Source organism: Pithys albifrons, chromosome 6 (genome assembly GCF_047495875.1).
Source record: "Pithys albifrons albifrons isolate INPA30051 chromosome 6, PitAlb_v1, whole genome shotgun sequence".
NCBI lineage: Eukaryota > Metazoa > Chordata > Aves > Passeriformes > Thamnophilidae > Pithys > Pithys albifrons.
The window spans coordinates 12,964,863-12,991,604 of record NC_092463.1 but is presented as its reverse complement, the minus strand read 5'-3'; the positions used below and the strand labels follow the sequence as shown (position 1 = coordinate 12,991,604).

The following is a 26,742-nucleotide window of genomic DNA, read 5'->3' as shown; positions in this document are numbered from 1 at the left end:
TTTCACTAATTGCTGCAGCAAGTGAACTGAAAATGTGCTAGTTCAGATGATCCTAACTTGTCCATATAGCCAGAAAAACTGAGGCAGCCTTCTAACATCACCCACTGACTTTGCAACACTAAATTCTGGAAGGTATTTTTGCTGGTGTTCTTCAGACTGACTGGGGGATTCAAAAGACTGATATTGTTGGTAAATTAACACTTGAACACATATTATTGCAACTGGCTATGATGGAGAAGAATCATTCCATGTCCTGCAATAACATATGAAGACACCATCCACACTGGGGAAGTCATATGCTTACTTAAAGTCTACAGTGTGGCACATCAGAGGAGTCATACAATTAAATGATTTCACTCTCTCCACCTTCCATTTACCAATCAATGAAAGCTCTCCCTCCAGGGAAAAGCTTGATGAGGGGGGAGCTCTCAACCCATTGTTTTGCCTGGGGTGCCAAAAAGAAATACATCATGATTTATATGTTAATGAGGAATTCTCGTTAGGCAATGCATTCTGCAAGGTGTTGCAATGGGGGACTGGAAGGCTGATTCATCAGAGGATGTTAATTCATCATCAAAGTGAGACAGGGAGCTCCCTGGTGAGAGCTGTAAATAGGGCACTGGGAGAGTGACAGAGCACTGGGTGGCATGTTCCCTCGCATTAGCACTCCCACTGACAGCCCTGCCACTGCCTGCTCTCAGGCTCCATCTCATGCACTTTATTTATAGAGCATTTCACATTCCTGGTTGGTATCCAGTCGATGTTGGTTTCAATTAGAATAAATGCTTATTGATTGAGAGGAGATGGGCTAGCTGATTAGCTCCTTGGGAAGCAGAGCACAGTTGGCTGAGGGCAGGCTGGGCTCCAAGCAGAGGCAGGAGTACATGGGGCTCTGAAAATCTGTCAGGGAGGAGAAGTCTTCTACATTAAATCAATTCACTGAAGAGTCCATCTAATAAAGATAAGCGGCTAACTTCATTAGGGAATTAATGATAGGCCTGATTAAAAACCCCAGTGGGAGGCCTGTTGATTTCAACAAGCTTCAGATCCAGCCCAATATTTGCCTTGAAGTCATGTTTCCTAGCCTTTGATTAGGCTATTGAAAGCTATGTGCCTACAGCCAGGCTGCGATCAGAGCAGGCAGACCAGAGCAGCCTAGAAATGCATCTAGAAATGTCCACCAAACCCAGACAAACACCACACTAACACATTAACAAGAGAACATATTCTTTAGATACTATGGAGAAGAGTCTTACTTGTGGATAAGTGCTCCAGGAACATGAAATCATAGCACATCATCCCTTCCCCAGTCCCATGTGAGTTGTCATGGGCACAGTGAGATCTGGACGCTGTGTCTGACTATGCTGTGTGTTTGGGGCACCTGACACGTTTGGTTCGCTGACAGAGCCCCATGCCACGTGTGACACACACCATGGGTGTGATCACACACATGGCTCTTGCTCGGGGTGATGGTGGTGGGCTGAATTATTTATTACAATCATTCTTACACAGCTAGGCTTGTGAGGGAGGTTACCGATGTGCTGTCAGGGATCCGGGTACCCCGGCCGCTCCCTCGTTCCTGCAGCGCCCTTCCCGGGGGCTCCTGCCGGGTCCCCCTGTCCCGCAGTGAGGGGCTGGGGCACAGCCTCTGCTTCCCATCAGGAGCGACCTGGAAACCCTCTGGCTTCGTGCGGCAGCGCTCCCCTCCTGTGGCCGGGAGCGGCCAGTGCAGCCGGAGCGCGGCAGGGGCGGGCAGCGAGGGCGGGGCAGCTCTGAGCAGCACGGGCAAGGCAGGGCAGCTCTGAGCAGCACAGGCAAAGCAAGGCAGGACAAGGGAGGGCAGCTCTGAGCAGAACAGGCAAGGCAGGGCAAGGCAGGGCACCTCTGACCAGCACAGGGAGAGCAGGGCAGGCAGGGAGCATAGGCAATGCAGCTCTGAGCAGGGCAGGCGGGCAGGGTGGCTGGGTACAGCGCAAGAGTCCAGTCTGAGCCTCAGGGCAGTGCAGGGGGCTGTATATGGAGGGCTGAGGTGGAGCTGGAGGTACTTGCAGGGTCTGGGCAGCCGTGTCCTCCCCTAGCGGTGGGGAAGAGGGTGAGGAACGGAGGGAGGAAGGGAGTCGAGGTGCTGGGAGGCCAGTAGAAAGGGCTGTGTTCTGGAGACAGAGCACTGAGATGCCATCGATGGAAGGAACAGTTATATTTTTAAACATTTTTTTAAACTTCCTTTCACAATTTCTTCTGTTGTTTGAAGAGTGCCTGTCCCTTCTAGGTTCATGACCAACCTGTTCTTGGACCAATGCTGTGATTTGTGAGATAGTGCTGCACTCGAAGTGGCTGAGCAATGGGCTGCAAAACCCTCTCCTGATGTGATTTTTCCCATCCTAGGGGCAGCATGACCTTGCCGAGCACAAAATACTCAGTGGGATCTAAACAGAAAGACTTCAACATGAGTCTCTAATACCAATGAATCCACAGGAACAGCTATCTGTAAATGATTAATGAGTCCTTTCATTATTCATGCCTGTGTCAGGTGCTGCCAGGGAAAGTCCCATTGCAATCTGCCATTGCCTGCCTGCTGCCTCACCAGAGCTGCTGCTGTCACAGGTGCAGGTGCTCCAGGGATGCAATTTCTGGGCAGTTTTCGCTTTGCAAATGCCAGATGAAACGTCAGTGGCACAAAAGTGCTATTGAGATACCTCCGCCTTTTCATGGGTCTTTTTTGCCGTGGGCCATTAGTGGATAGGTTTCAATGTTTAACAGAGGCAGGATATTCAGTATTAGCGGCTTGTGTCATGCAGCACATAGACTGAATAATGATGTTTTCTAGTGGTTAAAATCTAACAAAGTCTGATGTAACATTCTGTCTGCTGAGAACAGTAAGGAAGGAAATTCCCTTGAAGCCCACACACAAAGGAGGAGTCAAATCATTCAAACACAGCTTTCTGCCAGGATTTTCCCATCTGACCTAAGTCCTGGGAGATGAGGCTGGGATGCTCTGCCCAGGAGGGACACTCACGGCTGAGCTCCATGGCTTTCCTTACCCTGCAGCCGGATCTCTAATTACCCATCATTATCTTAGCCTGCCCTGATGGAAATGTTATCAAGGAGTATGGGGATTCACTAGGAACGCTCCTTCCGATGTAGGACAACGTAATTATTATTGCCATCAGAGAAGGGAATAACTAATAAGGACCTTCAGAGAATGTTTAATAAGGACCTTCAGAGGGTGTTTCATTAATCCTTTGCTCTGTGGCTTCAAAGGCAACTTTAAAAGGCATAATTAAGTGCCTGAAATGCTCAAACTGCCTTGGCTCTTTTAGTTAATTTCTTTCCAATATCAAGACATAAAGTGGACAATTATTTCCCAGCAGGCCAACAGCTCTACCCTTAAGGAGCTAATGGAGCTTACATCTGCCCACTCTCATGTTTTGCTTTTGCAGTGAATTTCTACCCATTGTTCACTTTTTTTCCTGCTGATTCCAGTGATGTTGCCTAGAAGAGGTGATTGCTTTATTTTTGTCTAACTCCAGCTCCTCTTTGCAGAGTAGCTCCTCACAGCTACAGCAGAATGCTGGATTTTGATGACTATCTGCTTGAGACTAGTTTAATTTGGCAAAAGACTTGAATGAGCCAGCATGTTCATCACTCAGCACAGCTTTTTTCAGCCATTTGGTAGAGCATGGGATGTTTTTCAGTCTTTCTGGGCCTGCAGAAGGAAAAGCTGGGCATAGTTATTGGCAATTTCTCCTTTGTTACTTTGACCAACCACCCCTGATGTGACACCACAAGCTGAAGCTGTTACACAGCATCCTTTGTTTAAAATAGTCTACTCACAACATTTCCACACAGTTTAGAGTTGGGATGGTTTTTTTGGTTTTGTTTGTGGCTTGTGCTTTCTTTTCTGTGAGGGTGACTAAACCAGGGAGAAGTCTATGTAACCCATACATTAGGCTGTTGGAGCATGACCATCGTGTCCTGTCCCTTCCCAGCCCACCTAGTTCCCACCATCAGTTGATACCAAGAGGCTTTCCCAGTACAGCTATGGTGTAGGTGGAAGCAGGGGGAAGGGCTTAAAATGCCTTAAAATGAGTTACTGTAAAAGAAAATTTTTGAAGGTTAAAAGAAAAATGTTTAAATAAGCCCACAGATGCTTTTCTGACCTTTCTGTATTGAAGTCAGCTTCCAAAAATAGCAAAACAGGTGTCTGGTATTCCTTTATACTTGCATGTGTCAAAGGGAGGCTGTTAAAATTAATGGAGTAATACCAACATAAAGGAAGGATAATAAATTTGATTAGTTTTATTGCTTCATCCAGTGCTACTTACAGGTGCCAATCTGTTTGCAGGAGATGTTGCAAGACACTTTTAGGTGCCTAAAGACCTCAGCCAACATAATAATGAATATGGGACAAACCTAATGTGCCTCCTAAATGATTAACTACACATCCTCTTTCCTACATTGGAGACTAATTAGATATTTTCATACAGCAGTCAAAACTAGGCCAGCCATTTTTATCTGAGAAGTAAACCCAACCCTTCTGCTCCATGGCTCTGGGTGAGTTGTGCTCCTGTAAGGTTTTATACCCCAGCTACTGCCTCACTCCTCCACCCCACACTGTCATGTTCTACAGTGGATGGTTGTGGTGTTTGTCCCTTGACGTTGTAATGCACAGCCCAGAGGCAGCACTGTGGGTCAGTGCAGCATCAGTCACAGGCAGATGGGATGCTGAGCCTACCCAGCTGCAGCAGCCCCCGAGAAGGCTCTGCTGGGCTCAGCTTGAGCAGCCCAAGCAGCTGTTCTGGCAATGATGGAGATTTGTGCCATGGGTTGCACTTGAAATATGCCCTGGTAAATAGAAATCATCAGATGGGAGTTTTCTTTAGTGGCTTTAAGCTGAAGAATGGTAGATTTAAATTAGATATTAGGAAGACAGTCTTTACTGTGAGAGTGGTGAGGCACTGGAATAGGTTGCCTAGAGAAGTTGTGGATGACCCATTCCTGGAAGTGTTCAAGGACAGAGCTTGGAGCAACCTGGTTTATCGGAAGATGTCCATGCTCACGACAGGAGGGATGGAACTGAGTAATCTTTAAGGTCCCTTCAAACCCAGACCATGTGTTATGGGTTCACCTAGGTGGGCCTAGATTTGGGCTCTGAAGTGTGGACTAGGCCAAGGCTGTCAGCTGACTTGAGCTGGGCTGGGCTAACAGTTGACCTCTTCTAGCCAGTAATTTTGTATTCCATACCACATTATGACATCATCTCCAGGGAAGTAGGAACCAGTGTGGGAGTGGTTAAGGCAGTTGCTTCTCAGCCCTCCTCTTGGGAGGACACACGATGCTGTCCCAGGGGGGATGGAGAGGACCAGGCCCACCACTGACTCACAGGGTACCTCAGGAAAGTAAAATGCGTTGTTCTGGGTCTCTCCTTTCTGCTTGGGTTTGTCTCCCTGGGGAATAAGCTTCTTCTTAAGTAATGTGTAGTTAGGACAGTAGAATTTGTGTGTTCGTTAAGAAGTTGAAGTGGGGAACTTGTTGTTGCAGACTTGTGTGAGTGTATATTTGTACTCTCTTCTAATTGTCTCTTTCTTTCTGTGAAAAATATATGTAGATTTAGTATAAATGCAGTTTGAAGTGTTGTTTTTTTTTCCCCTCTCTTTTCCTCCCTTTCCCTGGTGTTAGGAGGGAGGCTTTTCTCTCTGTGCTTGGGGGGGTTGGCAGTTGCTTATCTCGAACCAAGACACCATGCTATGATTCTATGATTCTGAGTTGCCCAGAAGAAAAGCTCACATCTGCACAAAACAATGTGAAACTTTGCAGCTCTTGGTGATCTCTTACCTCCTGGTTATAAGGAACTCTTAAAAGTGCATTTTAAATAGATACTAGTACAATCTTCTCCATACAATTAACATATATAAAAAACATTAAATTTGGTCTTTGTTAAACTGCCCTGTATTAATTACTTCATTCTTTACAGAGAGTCAAATTCTATATATGCTTTTTGCTGAAACTGCTTAGAAATAGTTGGCAATTTGGAAAAGCATAAGAAATCTGTGGGTATCCTTCATTTAAACTCAGTCATTACTATGATTAATGTAACCTATAGGTGAGAGAGGGAATGTAGCTTTGAGATGGGTGTGCCTGCACCAGTTACTAAAATGCTTTTCAGTAGATCTAGTGAGATTGTAAGACTGGTAGCTCTAAAAAGAGCAGGCATATTTAGGAACCATTGCACGAAGAAGTAACTCAATTGTAACCATGCTCTTAGAATTGCAGAAAATTCAGATATATATGCCTTTGGCTCATATAAATGTATGCCAGTATATGTTACACGCATAGCATATAGATTATATTTATGTGATATATATGTAATATACATACTATATATGTGTGTTATATACATGTCATATGCATGATTTAACTCTAAAATAGCAAAAAGTCTCACTTCTTAGGTCAAGTGTTCAGCTGGTTGGAAGAATGCAATAGCAACTCCATCATGATCCAGGAGAGGGCAGTCAGATATGTCCACAGGGTTTACAAGTGATTTGTAAACTCAGAGCATAGGCAGAGAAACGGGTCATCAAACAAATAGGAACATTTGTTTCTGCTTGCATGGCCTTACTGATTGCAGTGCAGCTCTCAGACTAAAACATGGGCCTGAACTTTCCGAACCATCAGTCTGGGGCCAGAAATACCCTCCCTCATGCTACAGCCGAAGTTTTCACAGACCTCCTGAATGAAGCCTCCTCAAGCAGCTGCCAGATATGAATATACTGTTTAAAGCCCAATTTAAATGCCATAGACCAGGCTGTCCATGGACATTTCTCCTTAGTGTGGCTTCTTCAGAAAGTCTTGCACTTGTGGAAGGACTATGTTGCACCATCCCTGCAGCTCAAGCGTCCCCACAGCAAGTGGGTAACAGTCCAAAGAGCCCAAGAGCTGCATCACTGGGAATTATCTGAAAGGTGCTATTAGTGTCTTTTGTTATGGTAATAGCAGGTGGAAGACAACATAAGTATTAATTGTAAACCTGTTCAGCCGAAGTGCGTAGAGCCAAACAGGCACGGTAATACAGCTGAGAGGCTTTGTGTTTTATTTTAATTAACTCAACAAAAAGGCAATAGAAATGAAATGTTTTCAGTTGTGTTTTCCAGTGCTAATCAGCAGCTCATTATCTTTAATCACACAAGCCTTGCTGTTCTTTTCCAGCAGGTGATAGAGGGACTGAGCAGGAGTGTGTGGTGGTGTATGACCCAGCTGGCATGAGTGCAGCAAGAAGAGGATGAGAGGGGAGAGGAACTCCCTGCCCATGTGGAGAGACCTAAGCCCTATCACCAGATCCACAGGCACCATCACTGGCACCCATCAGACAGGCAGATCCAGCTGTTGTCCTGCCATTTTAGTAGCCAGTGTTGGGTTGAATGCTGAACATGCTCCAGGAGGTCATACTGGGGACATGCTACCACCAGTCAGGTGGGTCCCGGCCCTCCCTCTCCCACATCATCCTCACAATGCATTGGTGACTTCATGGGTGACACTGCCCTCACAGAGTTGCTCAGATCCTAATGAATCATGCAAAATGATAACTCACCCTCTAAGGGCCAGTCAAGGCAATAAGACTGAGTCTGGAGGGGTCTCCTTTCCAGCTCCCTTCAGGCCTGTATTGTGCAACCTGCATCAGGATAGGAGTACTTCTGGTCTGCTCAGAGGAAGACCCAGTGCCTAAATCACTCAATGGTGTCAAGCCTGGGGAGGCAATGGCAGTGCCAGGTCTCTCTCAAGGCTCTGGCCCACTCGATGGGGCCTCTCCCTTTGTGCACCATGCAAAGGACCTCCTTGCCTCTCCAGCTGCTGGGCCAGCATCTCTGGGCTGACCAGAGCCATCATCCACTTACCTATAAAAATGTGACACTTTGAATTCTTAAGAAAGTTTTTAAAGCTTGTCACTTCCTCTATTTAATTATTTTCTTGCATCTTCATTTGTGCCCAGAACAAGGTGGTTGACTGGGAGAATGACATCTCTGTTACTTCTTGCATCTTTTGGGTACCCGGCCCAAATGACCTTTTCTATCTTGAATTCATGTGTTTCTGTTGCCTTACTTCTCTGTCCTCTAAGTTCCCCCTGCCCAATATTGCTGTGCCTGTCTCCTTTATGAGTTCTTCATTGCTGTGCCACCTCCCTATGGAATTATATTAGTGTCTGTGCTCTGAGAGTAATTTTGGAAACACCAAATCTATACTATCTGAGTCTCAAAATTTCAAGGTTTGATAGTTTCCCTCAGTCTTGTGTGTTTCCAATCTTAGAACATTTAGTACTGATAAATTAAATGATGTTACTCACAAAAGAACTATTTACTTAGGGTATAGATGAAGCTTGAAGCAATATTTTACAATATTAAATTATATGGGGATAGAGATGTAGGTAGTGGATAACAAGGTGTGGATAAAGAATGAAATCCTTCTTTGGAAGATCCAAAAGCCAAATTAAACCCAGATGGAATCGAGAAAAAACAACCAGACAAAAAGCCAAGTTGTGGCTATGGTTTTGTATAACCTTTTCCAATAGACTGAGCTTACAGACCCATCCCACCTCTGAGATTTTATAGAATTACAGAATGGTTAGCGTTGGAAGGGATCTTTAAGATCACTTAGTTCCAACCCCCTGCCATGGGCAGGGACACCTTTCACTAGGCCAGATTGCTCAGGGCTCTGTCCATCCTGGCAATGTATGTATCTATCTGAATCACCAGCAGGAAAGAGATAGCAGTGTTGGCTATTGGCAGATTCTAGATGAAATAGTTCAATATGATGCAAAGGCAGATCATCAGCAGGATAAACCTTAGAGCCAGAACACCAAACATGAAATTCTACTTTTGGGTATTAAAAGTGCTCAGGGGAATGCACATGGTCTATAATCAGGCTGTATTACCTGTGATTGGTTATTGGCCTAGTACCCTGAGAGCTGATGGCAAAGATCCCACTGAATTCAGCTCTTGCTTGTCCAGGCTCTGGGCAGCTGCCCAGGCCGTGGACAAGCAGCAGCAGAGTCTGTGCAAACAGCCTGGGCTGAGCCTGGAAACAGTCCCTGCCATCATGGCACATGTCCCTGCAGCACTGCATGTCCCCTCAAACAGAGAAACCAGGCTCAGCAGCCTCAGCAGCCTCAGCTTTTACATGATATAAAACCCTAGGAAAAAGCGAAACCTAAATTCTTTCCTGGTTATAGCCTAAGATCCATAAATCAGTGTCTGAAAGCCTTTGGGATCCTATGGTTCATACCACCTCCATTCTTCAGAGTTAATGTCAGTGCATCTCCATCCTGCTGCAAGTTGATTTGCTTTGTGATGGATTCAGTACACATTGTATGAGCATGTGTTACATCAGGCAGATCTTCGATAAAGGTTACCACTTTTTTCCTTTTTTCTTCCATTGTAATTAGTTAGAAAAAACACAACTCATCCAATATTTGATAGCTATATAAACTAAATTTCTTTATTGTTCCTCATATTTTCAGAGACCCTCTGCAATCTTTTCATAAAGACAAAGGTAAATAACCACCACTGCTATGAAAAGGGTGTAAGTAAATGACCACCAGAAATAGTTATTGGGGGTGACAGTGCTCAAAAACTAAAAGCTGGTCACATGCACTGTAGCACCAGCCACAACCAGAAGCCTCCTGTTTGGGTATCTGTGATGTATTTCAGGTTTCTTGGCTGTACTGTTAGATGCCACGTAACACTGGGGGTCAAGTTCACTCCTGGCATAAGTTCAGTGAAATCAAATCATCTGCCTTTGGGTTACTGGTGCTGCACCAGGGACTAATTTGGCCCTTGGTGTTTCATTTCGATCGTATTCAGTTTGAATTAGCATTGATCATTTCACACAGCAGGCAGGGTTTACAAACAGGAGGTTTTTCTTCACCTCCTGCTGTGTGTGTCCCCATGCACCTTCTTCCATCTTTGAAAAATTATTCTCTGTACTCCTATTGTATCTAAGGGAAGTATTCATCAATGGAGAGAAAAATGTGGATTAGCCTCACATCTGCTTGCCTCCCCACTATGGAGTGGGGTGAAGCTGAGGAGTTTTGCCAAGGGAAACAGTAGCAGTAAGCACTGTTGATGTAGATAGAAGTAAAAAGTCTGCCCTGAGGACAGCTTGTCAAATGAAGCCTCCTGTGTCATTAATTACAGTTCCAAGGTGCAGATGAAATATGTATGTGATAGAAGAGGTTTACTTTTTAATGTATCATGTGAGCTATTTTTTAAAGAGACAGCATGAAGTCAAGCCTTCAGCTCATACATAGAGGGTTTTCTTTTCTTATTGCTCATAGACTTGTCATTTCATTCCCACAACAGACAGTAGCTCTGGCTACACCTCCAAAGACTGACTTTTCCTGGGAAAGCCATGGGAAGGGCTCTAAGACTTATAGACTGTCTGTGGCCCCATCAAATCATTATCCAGAATTGTGAGAGGAATCCCACAGTAATTCTAGGGAATTGCAATTCAAATGGAGCTGCATTCAAAATAAACAAAGAACATAATGTGAATAATAATAATTCAGCTCTAGTTAGTATTTTTATGTTTCATATCAAAAGTGTAACAAGACCTTAAATAAAAACATAACCTGACTGTACTGATTGTAGAAATACACCAAGAGCTCATCCGGGGCAGGAGCTACATGGACAGGAGCAGTGTGAACAAGCCATATAATCCAGCTCCCACCCAGAGAGGTTACAAGAGGGAATTTTGCTGTCTACAGAGGGAAACTGAGGCAGGAAGAAATCTAATCTTTGATTAGTGTTACAGAGGCGATCCCGGGCAGAGCCAGGAACTAAACTTAGCCTGCTGAGCCTTGGTGGCAGCAGCCCTTTCCCTGGGACTGCATTCCTCCCCCAAATACCATAGCGCAATAAATAGCAGCAAGCAGGGGAAATGGAAAGGAGAGTGGGGAGAGCTGGAAGCTCTCCTGTGAGACTGGTGATGATCTGGTGAAGCAGTGAAATGGCTAGGGAGGTGGATTCATAGCTGGGAAAGATGTGCCTCCCTCCTCTGAGCAGTGCAGGAGGATGAGAGTGGAGGCAGGAAGGTCAGGGGGGAAAGTGGAGGTGACTTCCAGAAGCAAAATGATGTATTTCCAGCTTCCTCCTGAAAGGATTAAGCCTTACAGAGATGAGCTTGAGGTCAAGCACAGCCTTGCTTGATGCAAGAAGTCAATAGGCAGTGGGAAGTGGGCAGTGGACCCTTGGCAGGCTGCCTGGAAGAGGAACAGACCCTGAACTTCTGCATTGCTAATGATCACCTGCTTGCTCCTCCCTACCTTTTATAGCTGTAGTGACTCCTTTTTTTTCACCTCATGTTATCTCTAGCATCCCCATCACATCACAGCACCCCCCCACCTGACACTCCAGCCTCCGTTTTTGGATCCCCACCTTCCTCCTGTGTCTGTAAAATGCTACCTCTGCCACTGATGGGGATAGAGGTGGCACATGCAGGCCAGCTCTGGGGCTCTGTGTGTGCTACATGGCCAGCCAGCCCACACACACTGACTGGGGATTATAGTGCTGCCTCTCTCTACTCAGGCAGCCTTAAACTAGTCCAATCTCTCCCCTTTAAGGAGTCCCAGATAACTTCTGGAAACTGCAAGAACCTTAACGCCTTTTGGACCTTGTTGTTGCTTGAAACAAAATACATCTGTGTAAATCTTGTTTCTTGAGGAAACAGTAATGAAAAGGAGCATTAAATTGGAAAGAAAGCACTGGGCCAAACTCTGCCTGTAGATGTGTGGATGGAAGCCTTGGTTATTTCAGAGCCAGCAGCATGTGCCTTTCCAAGGGAGGAAGGACTAGTGGCGAAGGTGTGGCTGGCCTGGCTGTGCCACAGGGAGGAGCAGAGAAGGGAAGCCATAACCTTTTAAAATGAGCAGTCAGATTTCTGAATGCATGTGTGCTGAAAGGAAAAACTCACTTTGCTTTCTCTCCCTCCCCTTCCCCCACTGAAAAACTCAGCTCGAATGGAAAACCTTCTCTCCAAATGGAAATACGATTGCCACATTGCCCTTTGCAAGAGAAACAACTTCACATTTGACCATACGTGGAATTTCGTTAGATGTGGGCTCTGCTGTAAGAAAAATTTCTCTTAGACTTCTACTACTTTCTAAATTAGAGGAAAAAACTATCAGTGGTAGTTTACTTTTCAGCTTTGCAGTCTTTGAGCTTCTCTGGTCTATCCCATGCAAGTTTAACATCTTGTCATTAATAAGGTTTTGAAACTTTAAAGTATAATATTGTGATAAAGTGTAACTCGCTATACAGTGATACTGTACTTCAAGCAGAATCCCTAATTAGTCCACATTAGCAGCTCGGTGATGACCTGGGGATGGCCCTTCAGCACATCTGGATCTTCTCTGCACAACATAATGATGATTTTATGTGCCAGCACTGTTGATTAGCTGTAAACCAGGGTTTCAGAGGCAAGCTTTCACCTGCAACTACTCATTGCTGTCTTATCTGTGGATTACTCAAGTGATTGGTGAGGAATGGATCTAGGATAAAGAAGGAATACTAGCTTGGGTTTGTACTGAGTGGAGAAAAGGCACAGGCATCTCTGAGTACTGCATAAGACAGCCCCAGGGAATGTGGAAAGACAGAAACAACCTTGGCTCTGCCCTAAGATGAGAGTTCTTAGGTTGGTTTAACTTTGTGTGAAAATGCCAGGATTGTCATCGCTGCTCCACTTCACTGAGGGTATGGTGCCTCTGTGCAGGAAATGACAGTGGGAGAAATTCAGTCCCCACATTCTCCCTGGATGAGAACTTGATGAGTGAACTGGAAGACTGAGAAGGAAAATCATCTTCACACATCAGGGTAGGAAATGGGAAGGAAGTTTTCTTCTCCAATTTTAAAGTATAAAATGTTTGATCTGGACTTCCTGAATGCCTCCAGCTTTCAGAGCAAGGTGGAACATTTGCTTGTCTATTGAAAGAAGCACTTACTGTTGGACTTAGTATCTCAAGAATGGTTTTAAGATGTTTCCGTTGCAGATGTGATTGCAACTTGCCAGAGAACAACCCCAGCCAGGTGGATACCAAGCAAATCACAAAGCTGCCGCAGCTCTGTGGTGATGCAGCCATCTGCAGCCAGGCTGGCAAATATCCAAAAGGCACTTCTGGACCAGGTGCAGGACTTCAGTACTCTGAGGCAGAGGTTTTGGTCAAGTGCAAGGATGTCACATCCTTAAAGCCCCATTTCCAGCAGTCTTGCAGCAGCTGTACCTGACCAAAAGCCCAAGAAATCAGTGGCAGGCACACCACCAGCCCATCTCACAACAATATTTTTCCACATATTCAGACTTCTAGTGAGAAACAAAATAATTCTTACACTTTTTATGAGCACTGAATGAAAACACAGATTTTTTTCTCTTCTCTTTTTTTGGTAACAGTAAGAAAATTAGCATTATTGAGACCTTGTTTGCAAGCAGCACTCTGAATTAACAGCTTGATTTAGTAGGTTCTCCTCTTTGCCCTTTCCTACTGTGGAACGGGGACCAGGCTCCTCTGTCACCATGTCACAACCTCACAGGATAACCCTAGAGAAGTCACTTAGTCTCCTTCCAGGATTTCCTTATCTCTATACTGACAGGGGGATTTTGATTGTCCCTGAGGGTCTGAGTGCCTGTCATCCTTCCTTGCCTGGCTCAGCTGCAAGGTTCTGCAGTACCTGCTCTGCTTCTTAGCTGAGGCTTCCCACCCCTGGACCCAAGAGTCTGACCACACCAAGGTGGTCTTGAATTTCTTAATAAGACAGCTGGAGGTGCATGTAGTGAAAAACATTAATATCAGAAAACCTAAACCAAATCTAACCCTGTTTTCAATGAAAATGGCTTGGAAACACTACTTATGAGCTATTTGGGCAATCACAAGCAAGCTTTCCTTTTATCCAAGCGGTATGACTCACCCACAATGTGATTTACAGAGGTTACTTATGTGGTAATAATCTGCTTAATTCACTATTCCCAAGGAGTCTTGCCCTCTTTTCAGAACTTGCCAACAAGGTCACCGCTTCCGTTGATTGTAACTGTGTTTATTGTAAGACAGAGGCGGCTCCAAATGACTAAGAATGGAAACTTCTCCCAGATCATTCCCTGTCAAAAACTAGTGACAAATGTTTGCAGAAAAGCAAATGAAACTGAGTTGTAAAGTGTACCTTGTTACAAACTTCATAGATACCCTAATGAATAAATTTCCCTACTATTCAACTCTGATTTCATTATCAATTCCTTAATCAATTTCATATCCTAGCACAGCAGGTCTTCACTCAGTGTTTGGAAGACTGCTGTTGCTTTACTAGAGGAAAAGCAGCTGTACAGATGATCAGCTGGAGGATTATCAGATCAGATCTCCCTGACGCTCTGTTTCAGTTGGTGGTCATTCCCAAAATCACAGTTTGCTCCTGTTCCAAGTTTGAGATGAAACATCCATCTCTTGGTTAGCTGGCCAGTGACAATTGGCCAGTGACAATTTTAACATGTTATTTTTATTTAGTGAAAGCATCTTGCCATGTTTGATACAGCACTGAGCAGGAAGAAAGTCTTGGAGATGAGAATGGAAATGACATGTCATTTCTTTGAAGGTGGGGCTGTGTTTAGCTGTTGTAAATATTCTGCCTCGGTAATGTGCTGTCTGGGACTGCTTTTAATATCAGTAGGTGAAGGTGTGGTCTCTCTCTGACCTGCAGTGTAAAGAGGATTCTCTCATTTCCTCAAAACAAATTTCAGACTTCCCAGGATGAGCCAATTATTCAGTATGCCTGACACCTCACCTTTCCTTATCACTGAATGGATATCCTTGATCACAGGCAGCTGCAATTAGTCCCCAGAGCACTGATGGTACATGATGAACACTGTGGCTTTTGCCTTCCTTAAGGTTGACACTGTGCCTCTGTAATTGCTCTTGGGATTTTCCAGCCTGAAGCCTTTGTCAGCTAACCTTGGATATACAAGCTGTCTAGGGAAGTTATCGATTCCTCTCATCTCCACCTTGCTGAACAGTTAGACTGCTTTACAGGAATTTTGGTAGGAACCACTAAAAAACTCACAGAGCCATTAATCTGTGAATCTTTTAAAGACCTTCTTTATTGCAGAGACCATCTGTTTGCCTGAGTCTATTTTTGCAGCTGCCAAATCAGGTTTGTGAGATTCTCGCCTTCTCCTCAAACCCACCACATGATACTGTAATATTTACATTCAGGGCTCGACACCTTTTTCCACCAGATCTGTGCAGAGCAAATGCAGCTTCGCTCAGCTGTGTAAGACTCAGTCCCACTAAAATAAACAACAACAATGCCATTAAAACCAAAAGCAGCAAGAGCAGACTGAATCGTGTAATTTTTCTTGGCTTTTATGTTCACTGAGAGACTATTCACTGACACCTGAAACATCTGGAGATGGAACTCCCAGTAACTGTAATAGCAGCTGTGCATGAAAATCTACCATGCATTAATGGGAAAACAGCTCTGGCCTTGGTCCCCTGTGCTGGGTAACTCCTGCAGAGCCAGCCAGCAATGCACCACTCATGTTTGTCAGAAGACACCAGAAGCTGGGCTCACGCTGTCATGCTCACCTTTTCTCCATCCTTGTGCAGATGCATCTCACTAGAGCTCTATGACAGGCTTGTTTTGGGTCATTGTGTCAGGAGAAATTGTCAGCAAGAACTATGACAGCTCAGAATCAATTTTGTGTTTTGAATTTAGTTTTTTATTTCCTCACATTATTTCAGTGGTCTTTCATAACTCTTCCCCAGAGAATGCAACTGTTTATAAATTAGGTGGGATGAAAATGCCACTGAGATTCAGACTATCCATTCCTTTTTTCTTTAAGATAAATCTTCTTCCAAGTCTTTGATCTTCTTATTTTATTTACCATATATATGTACATTTGCATAAAATATTTTCTCTGTGAGCCACTGATTATCACTAGTAAGGTTCCCATTTCTTGGAGATAGCCAGAATTTCTCTCCCATTTTCTCTTTGAATGTGCAAAATTATTTTCCCTGCTGCTGGACTGGTGTCACCTGACATAGCTAATCTTCTAATCTTCTCTCTGGGGTGACATCAGAGGAGATGATGGAAACATTTCCTTTCTTGAATACAAAGCTCAGATTCAATTGTGACTAGTGAAAATCTTGCTAATAAAATTAAAAAAAACCAGATTAATTTCAAATTATGACATACCTAGTTATTTTGGGGGGCTGCTATTACTTCTGCATTTGTTGTTTCCTAGAAGGCTGTTTTAGCTGTCAGCTGTATCTTGTCTTTTTTCACTCACTTCTCTTTGCTGGATGCATCCACAAGAGATCCTGTCAGAGCATCAGATCCTCTTGTGGTTGCATTATTACACTCCTTGTCCATCAAGTTGAAATGTGAACCGAATGTGTCAGAAAACAATAATGAAATAAAATTCCAATTATTGGGACTTCCTAGGCGATCTGCTTTCTTGTCCAATTCTGATTGCTTTTCCATCTGCTGATTGCTGTACAGAGGTTCAGGCCCATCTGACCTGCAGCTCAGGAGTAATTTCCCTGCTGCATCCTACTGGCCCTGGATTTGGCCCAGTGATCCCATAAGTACATGTGGCCTCCCCAGGGCCCCATCAATGATTCAGGAGGTGCAGGGCTGGCAGTTGGGCTGACAGTGGCTGGCCAGCATGGTCCCTCCTTGCTTTTCTGCACTTTAAATGGGTGCAATTCAAAAGCTGTGGTTAATTTGCCCCTTACATTAGAGGGCAGAAAGACATGGGCTATCCCCACCAGGTGCAAGGCTTTTCCAGGGGGAAATGCCTGTCTTATCTAACAAATTCCTAATATTTCGGGCTCTTCAGTGCTCTGAGAGAAGGTCATCCATATCCTGATGCCAACCTGCTTATATCAGCCTGCAGTTTCTCTTCTAGCCTTATCCCTCCCCTCCCCCTATCCAAGCTGTGAATCCTCTGTACCCACAGTCAGAAATCTCTTCACAGGGCAGGAAAAAACCCAAGGGAATTTGCATAAATTAGAAGGGAGAAGCGCATTTCAGCCATTGTCTACTTAAACTGCATGGAAATCACACTGATGGGAGATAAAATGCCTGCCAAAGCAGGCAGTGAGGCACTGGCTTCAATCTCACCGAAAACTGAAGAATTAATAATCAGATCTGACTTGGTTAGCTAAAGAGGTAATTCTCACTTCTCATAATTTCCCTCTGTCAAAAGAGAGAGAGGCAGAGGGAAGGAGAACAACTTGTCCATGCTCCTACTACAGTGCTGATCTTAGAAAGACTTTCCACCAGTAATGTCAGCAGGCAGCCAGCATCTGGCAGGGCCTGAGATCCCATAGTGGGAAGCAGAGCTCCCTGCTTTTCCTATGAGGTTTGGATGAGACTGTGTCTATCCGTGGCTGAGTAAGAGTCAAGTCAGCAATAGCAAAAGCCCTGGTCCAGCTGGGCAATTTTGTGTGGATTGGGCTCTTTTCACAGTCAGATGGCTCAGTCTGTCAGATCGTGGGAAAAATTACAACCTCCCCATGGGATTTAAAATTCAGGTCCAGATTTTCCTAGATATTTAGGCACTGAGATCAGATGGAATGTGTCAAGATGTAGGTTAGAAAGAATGTCTTACTCATGTAGGTGACAGTAATTGTGCACTAAGGTGACTGTGTACTTGTGCCATGGTAGGTGCCCTACACCCAGGTGTCCCCACATATTCCTTCTTTTCCTGGGCATATCAGCTTGGCTCCAGCCCTTTGCACTGTCCAGGTTGTAGTTATCAGCAGAATTTGTGGCATAAAAACAGTAAATAAGGCATTTGTATTTCACAGAATCATAGAATTGTTTGGGTTGGAATGGGACCTTAAGGATCATCTAGTTCTAATCCTCCTGCCATGGGCAGTGGTGTCTCCCACTAGATCATGTTGCTCAAAGACCCATCCAACCTGGCTTTGAACATGACCAGGAATGGGGCATCCATTGCATCTCTGCACAGATATTTCTTCCTGGAAATCTCCAGAGAAGAGCATGGACACCACAGCAATTGCTTACGTATTACAAGATGTACCAGGGCAATGCAATTGTCTTCTAGAGGAGACCAAATGGTCTAAGCAAAGCTTCTTTAGAAAATAACCCAGTGACTTCCTTACACAGAGTACATTTACCACCCCACTCATGGTACTTGTCAGGGATTTAATGCAGATGATTATCTGTCAGGCAGTACAATGAAACAGACATTTATAACTGGCTCTCACTGTGTGTTGAGGGAGAAACATTCTTCAGGTTCCTTGGAAAACCCAAGTGAGAGCAATTATTAGCAAATATTTAGCACATTTCTGACATTAATTTAATATCTGCTGAAATAATACATGCTTTACTTCTTACCTCTTATTGTTTGGTTCAGTTTTTGCCTTTTGCATTTTTTGCCAGGACAGGCACCAGGCTTATTCATAAATTCCCAAAACTTTCTCCTTCAGGCTTAAATTTTCCAGGCTTGGCCTTTATCCAGGAGCAAACATGGCTTCTTTCAGGCTGAGAAACAGGACAAGTTAAAAGCAATACTCAGTTTTATTGAAGAAAAGGAAATAAAAAGTCTTATAATTTATCAAAACACAGCATTATAACTACAGTAGTCAGAAATCAAAGCTAATTTTTTAATGTGAAGTATCCAATCCAACATCAAAATAAGGCATTTGTGAGTATTGTTGTAAGAATTAGGTTTTCTCATTTGTTCAACTTTTGACCCTGTGGTTAACTTCATGCTTTAGCATTTCACTGAAGAGTTCTCTCAAGGCCAAATCCTAGTAAGGGCTCTGGCAGACAAGCTCTTGCCAACTTTGCTCTAATAGTTTAAGATGTATTTGTCTTCTCCTCTCAATCTTCTCTGCTAGCTTCTCTGTCCCACTTCCAGAAGATGCTGACCACCTGTAGAAGACTTGGCCATGGACAATGTGATGGGGGTGACTGAGGCATGGGTTTCTTAAATTGCTCTCAAAGATAAGATAGAGCTAAGACACCAGTCTGTGACTTGGCGTGCCTTCCCTGCAGGCACTTGTCCAGCTCTGCTGGAGGGCTCTAACCTTCAGTGGAGGAGCACCAACACACAGCTGTGAGAGGTAACTTCAAAACCAGCTGCAGCTGTTTGCTCTGTGAATACAAGGAGGAATGGTGAGCCCTTGATCCTGCAAATACTTATGCATGTGTTTAACTTTATAATTGGGAGCAGTTCCAGGAACTTCAGTTAGACTTGAAGTTAAATTGGCACGTAAGTGCTTGCAGAACTGGGAGCCTGCATTTGCACAGGATTGAGCTAAGAAAACTTTGATTCTCATACATTGGAGCAACATGTTTCTGCAGTGAAATGACACTGGATGAAAAGTTCTCCAGTGTAGTTTAGGTCTCCTTTCCTTCCCAGATGTACACTGAGATCAAGAGCAGACATCTTCACATCTCCCTGCCTTTCAGAATAGCCACTCCTTGGGTCTGTGGGTGGCACCAGGATGGAGAGGCTAAGCATGATGTGCTGCACTTCTCCTTGTACAGCCTCTTTGGCAGACAGCACAGCCCAAGGCTCTATTTCTCTTCAGAGCTGCCATCCCGGTGAGCCTTACACCAGTGAATATCTCCATACATGTTGCATGAGCAGACCTAGGAGGAGGCACTGACAGGGGCTGTCCCTGACAGAATTGTGCCAACAGATCTTCCTGCTGGCAAGCCCCAGTGGCCATTGGACACCCCTGGCTCTGCTTGCCCAGCAAGGAGGAATGGTTTTGGAAGCATGTCACTATCTACTTTTGCAGCTATTTTAGCTTCTTAGTCACTAGCCTGACATCCTGAAGTGAATCCACGGCCAGCTATGCTGCTGAGTAACCAGCAGAGTATTAAAAGGCTTCTCTTCAGAGAGAGCTCAAGCAGAGCCAGCAGTGTCAGCATTTGGGTGCTTAGACTGAACCACTTGAGTAAAAACAGCCCAAATTTTTCAGAGGTGCGGGGCACACTGAGCTCCTAATACACTTCCTGTTTATTAGGCCCTTTTTTGTTCAAGGCATTTTGAAGAAATGTGTATATACCAGGGCTCCAGTGGCTCATTTCCCGGAGATGCTGTGTCTGGTCATATGGTCTGGAAGTGCTTCCCAGAGATCCCCCAACGGAACCTTCCTCCCTCCTCCCAGCCTTCCCTCCAGCTCTGGGTCTGAACCCGACATTTCACATTTGTGAAGGGCTCAGACAAGAAAGGTCTGTCAGGCAAAGCCCACACTGTTCCTGACTGTTCCCAGAAGAAAAAGTGGCAGCAAACCACCCTCCCCGGGTGCTGAGGCACCCACCGGGTCCTGCACATCTCCCTGCCAAGCCTCGCCTGGTTCTAACGCTGTTTGCACTTCATTAAGGTGCCTAATGAGCACACCAGTGTGCAGGGTTACTCTACTGACTGGACCAGTCTGGGAATCTCATACCAAGCAAATCGAAAATAAACATTTCCAAAGATAAATAATTTGTAGGAGCAGCCACCAAAGTATCATTAAAGTGGCATGTTTTCAGCCAGAAAAGTCACGAAGTTATAGAGAAATCTGCACTCACAATATTATTAGAAACCATGATACAGCCTTTAGCAACAGTGTCATAAAACAATTTCTCAGATATTACAATATAAACAAAAGGGGTTTTTTTCCTTTCCCCTTAAAGAGATACACACTGGCTTCTGTCCCCTTTCCAGCAGTGAGTATTTATACCCGGGTCCTTACTTAACCGGCAGAACGAGAAGGTACAGAGCAAGATGTCAGAGCGTATCCCCCAGCCCCCCGCCTCGCCCCGCAGCCCCCGGAGACAGGAGAGCCCTGCGGTGCGGCTCCCACCTCCAGCCCCACCACACAGCAATTAGCTCGGTTCTCCAGCGCAGATTTGCGGCTTAGCTCTTAAAAGCCATTTCATAAATATTCGATGGCCTTTCCGACAGGGTAATGTGCCTCTGTGACATTAAAGAGGAAACTCTGCGAAGGGGAGGGATGACAACAAATTTATCCACCAATAGCACACTCTTTTGGCACAAAAGCACATTCTTATCTTTACATCCCATAATGAGAAGGCAGGGACGGGACTGTTGCTACAGCTCTCTGGGTGGGTAGATGTACAGTGCAAGAGAAGGGTGGGTACAAACTGTTAGTTATTTTTCACCCTTGCCTTTGCAAACAGAAGGACCTTAGCTTGCGGTCCTGCAGCGGTTTTCCTAAACCCCCGGTGAGGAGGACTTCTCTCACGATGTCAGACTGCGAGGGACTGCCTGTGGGTAAGCGCCAGATTTATATTTACCCCAGTGTCCTGCCGACTAGTTCACATTCTCAGATTGCAAAGTCACACGCGAAGCTGCTTGCTTTTGAAGAGAACCGGAGCCGCAGCAGGGAGAGGAGAAACTCCCTGAAACCACTGCAGATCCTGGTGCGGTGCCTTACGAGTCCGTGGTGGAGGGCTGGTGTGGGGGGTAATGCCTGGGTTTTCTCTAAAGGCACAGGGGCTGGGTAGGAGGAAGGGTTCATTAATTCAGACAGATGGTGTGAAGTGTCGGTGTCCGGAGAGAGGATGGTATCGATGTGCGTATTCTCGAGCTCACTAAGGAGAGTTTCTGGGAATTGGTCCTGCAGGACCAGGCTCTGTGTATGTATCCTGTTTGTTCCTTGATAAACCTTCCTGGATGGTAACGGACGCAGCAGAGACAGATAAAAGTAATGAGCAGGGTTTGTTTGTGGAAAGGAAACAGAAATGTACCTTATTTTCAAAATAAGTGGCGTGTATGCTTTGCCTATATCTGGGAAAGAGTCCTTTACCAGCACTAGGGCTGTATATGTCAAACTTCACTGTGTAGAAGAGCACGTCAGCAAGAAGTATGTTTCTCAGTTATTTTTTTTAAACTTCTATAGGAATTGTAAACCCTCTCTAGTTCGCCTGTACAAAAGGAAACACTTGTCAAAATGCTAGCCTAATTGTCTGGCAAGGCACCATACTAATAAAGAGGTGAACCATTGCAAACATCTTTTATTTTATTTTTCCTTTTTTCATGGCAAGAATTTCTCTTTTCATATATGTATATACACACACACATGCTCTGTAGCACTCAGGTTTCGCTGGTCTGTAAGTTTAGGCTGTGTGTCAAAGACCAGATTCTGGGCTAAAAAGTGGGGCTGAAGAAGGAGAAGGCTGCTGCAGTTTTTATCTTTTTTCTTTGTCTCTCTGCTTCTATTTAACAAAAAAAAAATCCCAAGTCCAAAACTGCACACTCATAACCAGAGTGGAAAAACATAAATTATGTATATGGTGCAGAGTGAGATGCACCAAGCACAATTCCCTGTGCTGTTCTAGCGTTATCTAAAGAGAGGAGAGATGAAGACAAATATTTCCTACTTACCTTCTCAAAGGGTTGAGCTGTTAACCAGCAAAGCTTCCCTTCTCCAGGCTTTGATTTTAAGGGCCTGACTTCAGTTTGCTTGTTAAGCACTCTGAGTTGAGGGTGGGATATTTCAGGGTGAGACTGACAGTATTTAGCTGACATCTGATATTAATGAAACTGATATTGGGCGTGCATGGCATCTTGTGTGCAGAAGTTACTGATATCTCAATTACCTTTGCTGCTGAAAGGACCTCCACAAAAACATTCATGGATGGATGCATAATTTGAGGGAAAGAAGCAGTTTTCTATGGGCAGGAATGAAAAGTAAAGATAAAGTGATGTTTGAATGTGGATATGGATGAGAAACACACCAGCATACACAGAGGAAAGGTTTGTTTCTCTCTGTTCCCCCAATAATCCTCCCATGTCCCCCATCTGCAGCTTTCTCTGCCACCAGCCCCGCTCCTGGGCAGCAAGACTCACCCTGCCCCATGCCAGGCACAACCAGCCAGTCCTAATGGAAAACTGCTGCATGGACCTTGCATATTATTCTGGTTCCTGTGTGTATAGATGTGTGGATGCATATATGCATATACAAATATACACAAAACCAGCACTGGAGGTACTTCATTGCAATTATTAGGCAATCTTAGTGAACCGAGTGCTGACAGCTTGCTCTTCATGTCAAGGTATTTTGAAATAATTCTTTTTGTTGCTATTGCTCTTTGACTAGCTAGGTCAAAGTTTAAAACTTTAGCAGTAAAAACTGCATAAAAAGGGTTGCCAAAAATCATCATCAAACTCTCTAAAACACTGATTAGTTTCTACTAGTGCAGAAATACCCCTTGGCTGAATCCAAAGCTCGTAATAAGTCTTAGCACTGTACTTTTGAAATCCTTGGTTTCAAATGCAGACAGACAATACAGCTGCAAAAGAGTCAGTGCAGTGACAGGTATCATTAGCACTGCAATGTGGCTGGAATCCAGAGCCCTGCTTATAACACCAACCGTACAGCCGTATGCATGTGCCCGTGTATACACATGCACCCAGCTATAAATAAATATAGCCAAAGCACAATATTAGTGTCAAGTGTATGCATTGCTTCAGTAGACTCTTTGCAAAGGGTGTGCCTCATGAACAACCTGGAGAACTGCACTTTGTAGTTACAGGAAATTCATGCCAGAGTTTTTAGACTGCATTCGGCCTACACAAGAATGTAGCAGGAACAGCTGCGCAATTGTTCCCTCGGACAAGCAACTCAGGGCCAATGGCTGAATACAATCTTTGAATTAAGCACTGGATATTAATGGGTTGATGCACCAATAATTTTTTAACAAGAAGCTTTATTCAGTAAGAGTATCTTACTTCTATACTGGAAATGGTTATGCAATTTTTCACGATGAAAGCATTGAGTGGTTTTAAATTTCTGGTTTGTGTTCAATTTCAGCATGGCTGCACTGTTTCACTGAAGTGGAATGGAAAATTAAACTTGGGATGAAAACAAAGTTTTATTTTGTTGTTTGAATGTAGCGTAGAAGACACAAAAAAAAAAGAATCCTTGATGTCAGAATGGGGATTACATGTAAGCAAGTCTACAGTAATTTTGGACTGAATTCATACCAAAAAAGGCATTTGAAAGCACCACTATCAGAATTGTGTATTAGTGAACAGAATTCTAAAATTCACACTATTAATTTCCCATTGTAACACAGGGAGATAAAGAAGAAAGAAAGATCAGTCACTTCAGGACAAATGTGCTTCTATTTCTTCCTCATTAGCAATTATTGACATACTGATGCTATCCATTAGTGCCAGCTACATAGATTTCCTGTCACTCCTACATGCAGATAAAAGAAAAGCACATAAATTATTTAAGTGCTTCCTCTTGTGTGCATTATTTTTCTCTTGTAAAGAGACGTAGCTCAGTCTCTGAAGGACTGAACAGCTTTTCACACACCCAGCATTTTGATTAGGAATATATGAGTCATGATGGTTCTGGTTCTTAACAAAATCCTTTAGACTTCAGAAAAACCTCTGAAGTCATGCAAAGGTTCTTAAAGTGCCTCTTTCCTTATTTTCTCCTTTCACCCACAGACTGACTTTAAATAGCATGAGTAATTTTTTGTGCATAACATCACGGTTGCAATAGCACAGGGTATTCAGCTGTAACAGATGAAGATTATACTGCTGAAGAAGGACACTGGGAATCTCACATATGCATACTTTCTCTATTATATACTGCAACAGTTCTAAGAAGGGAAGAAACAGAATTGATGTATCTTGTTCTGCAGCAGGTGGCATGCAAATCTAACTGAACTTCCTTAAAATTTGTCCCAAACTTTTATTGGCCTTGTCTCAATAGAGGAGGAAACAAGACCTTTCATCTGAAGTATGTTCCTGACTCTTTAGCTAAATACTTCCCTTCAAAGCTAAAATTACACATTTCAAACATATCTTTAAGACAGACTGGAGCCAATTTGCTAAAATTGGTGTTTTCAGAATCAGGATATCCCAGAAACCCACAGGAATTTAGACTTCCTAAAATGCAACATGTATTCTGCACTGTCATGGGGAGCCCATATATCTCAGCCAGAGAGGCTGTTAGTGAGCAAGGCCTCCAGCTCTCATGCTGAGCTGTCTCTAAACAGACATGAGGAATAAAATACGGCACATGTACATTTCTGTAACAAAAACCCATGACTCAGCACATGCATGAGCAGTACTCCTGTCAAATACAATTGCTCCACTTTCACGTACCCATATTAGAATAGGACTATGCTTTATATTATTATTTCATCAGGCTTGGTAAAAAATATCTATTTTTTGCAGACAACTCCAAGTTTCCTGTTTCCCTTAGGGCTGGACCACCAGTTCTGTTTTGCAGTCTGACCTTAAATGAAAGGTCTTTAATTAGACACTACTGTTGCCATGTGACTTGTCCCAATGAATATTACAGTTTGCAGGGTAAGATCCTTAGCAAAAAGCAACACCCTGACATCACCTTGCAGAGTTGTGCATACTGCAGTTAGCGCTCTGGGATAAGCAAGGAAGTGGAAAGGTTTTTCCAGCATGTCAACCTAGTTACTTGCTGCAGTTTAGAAAGGTAATGGTGTATCTTAAGCATTCAAAGAGAGTGGTCTGCAGGATGACTGACAACTCCTGACAGCAGCAAACCCACCAGCTCTGGCTTGGAGGCTCAGAACTCCCCAGCAGCATCCCCAGCCAGGGATATGTGAGCCCATAGTGCTGGGGCTCCCACGCCTGGAGAGCCAGCTTTGCACAGTGAAGCACAAGCAATCTTGCAGTCACTACTCTTGGAAAGAAACAAAACCCAAGCCATATATTTGGGATAGAATGGGGTGAAGCCCGGATGAAGAATGTCTGTGAGTGACTCCAACACAGTCACTGATGCTGAGCAGCCTTGCTCAGATCACTGGAATTAGGTGCCACTGTGGATTTCCTGAAGGCTGTCCAAGGATTTAATCTGAAGATCTACAAGTCCAGCCTTGCTCTTGGCTAACTTGCTATATGCCACAGCCAAGTCATTTAAAGATGCTCTCAGCTGCAATGGACATGGCTGAGTCAAACATCTTAAAGAAGATGAAAATGTCTGATGGTCAGTATAAATCTCAAGAAAGAAGCATTTCTGAATGTCAGCATTTACCTCATTTAGAATCATAGAATCATTTAATTTGGAAAAGACCTTTAAGATCATCAGATTCAACTATAAACCTAACACTGCCAAGCCCACCACTGAACCATGACCCTATGTGCCACATCTACACCTCTGTTAAATACCTCCAGGGATGGTGACTCAGCCACTTTTCTGGGCAGCCTGTTTCATTGCTTCACAACTCTTTCAGTGAAGACATTTTTTTTCTATTAGTGGGTTGTGCTCTTGCTTCAGCCACTGATTGAGCCAGGCTTACTGAGGAAGACATCATCTATCTGCACGTGACTTCCCATAGGAGAGCATCCTATCCTTGAAGCAGTGTCATCTGCTTTGGCTGAAATCCCAGGGAATTTCTTGCAGCCCACGTGGCTCCTTCCTGCTCTCCCCTCTTTTCCCAAGAGCTCTCTGCTCACTCAGGCTGCCAGCCTGTTCTCCACCTGCTCAAGCATGGGGGAAGCATGTCCAAGCAGTGCCTTGAACAGTGGAGGCTGGGCATTGAGGAGGCAAACAGTGATGATGATGAAGCAATCATTTTTTAAGGCTTTCAAGGATTTTTTAAACACAAAGATCAGAAAGCATACAAGGTAAAATGAGTGACTCTGGTGCCCTAGGAATCCATGTTCCACAAGAAAAAACCCAGAAGCAGACTTATGGTGACAGACAAACCCCATGGAGACACC

At 44.2% G+C, this 26,742-nt stretch overlaps 1 protein-coding gene across 1 annotated transcript in view; it reads left to right on the top strand.

Moving 5' to 3' along the window:
• Positions 1-21,200: 21,200 nt before the first annotated feature.
• The window catches only part of EML1 (EMAP like 1), a 123,810-nt gene continuing 118,268 nt past the window's right edge, over positions 21,201-26,742 (top strand). Inside the window, exon 1 of the mRNA XM_071557536.1 lies at positions 21,201-21,294. Within this exon, the coding sequence (XP_071413637.1) occupies positions 21,267-21,294 (28 nt within the window). The 5' untranslated portion in view covers positions 21,201-21,266. The remainder of the gene's footprint in view (positions 21,295-26,742) is intronic.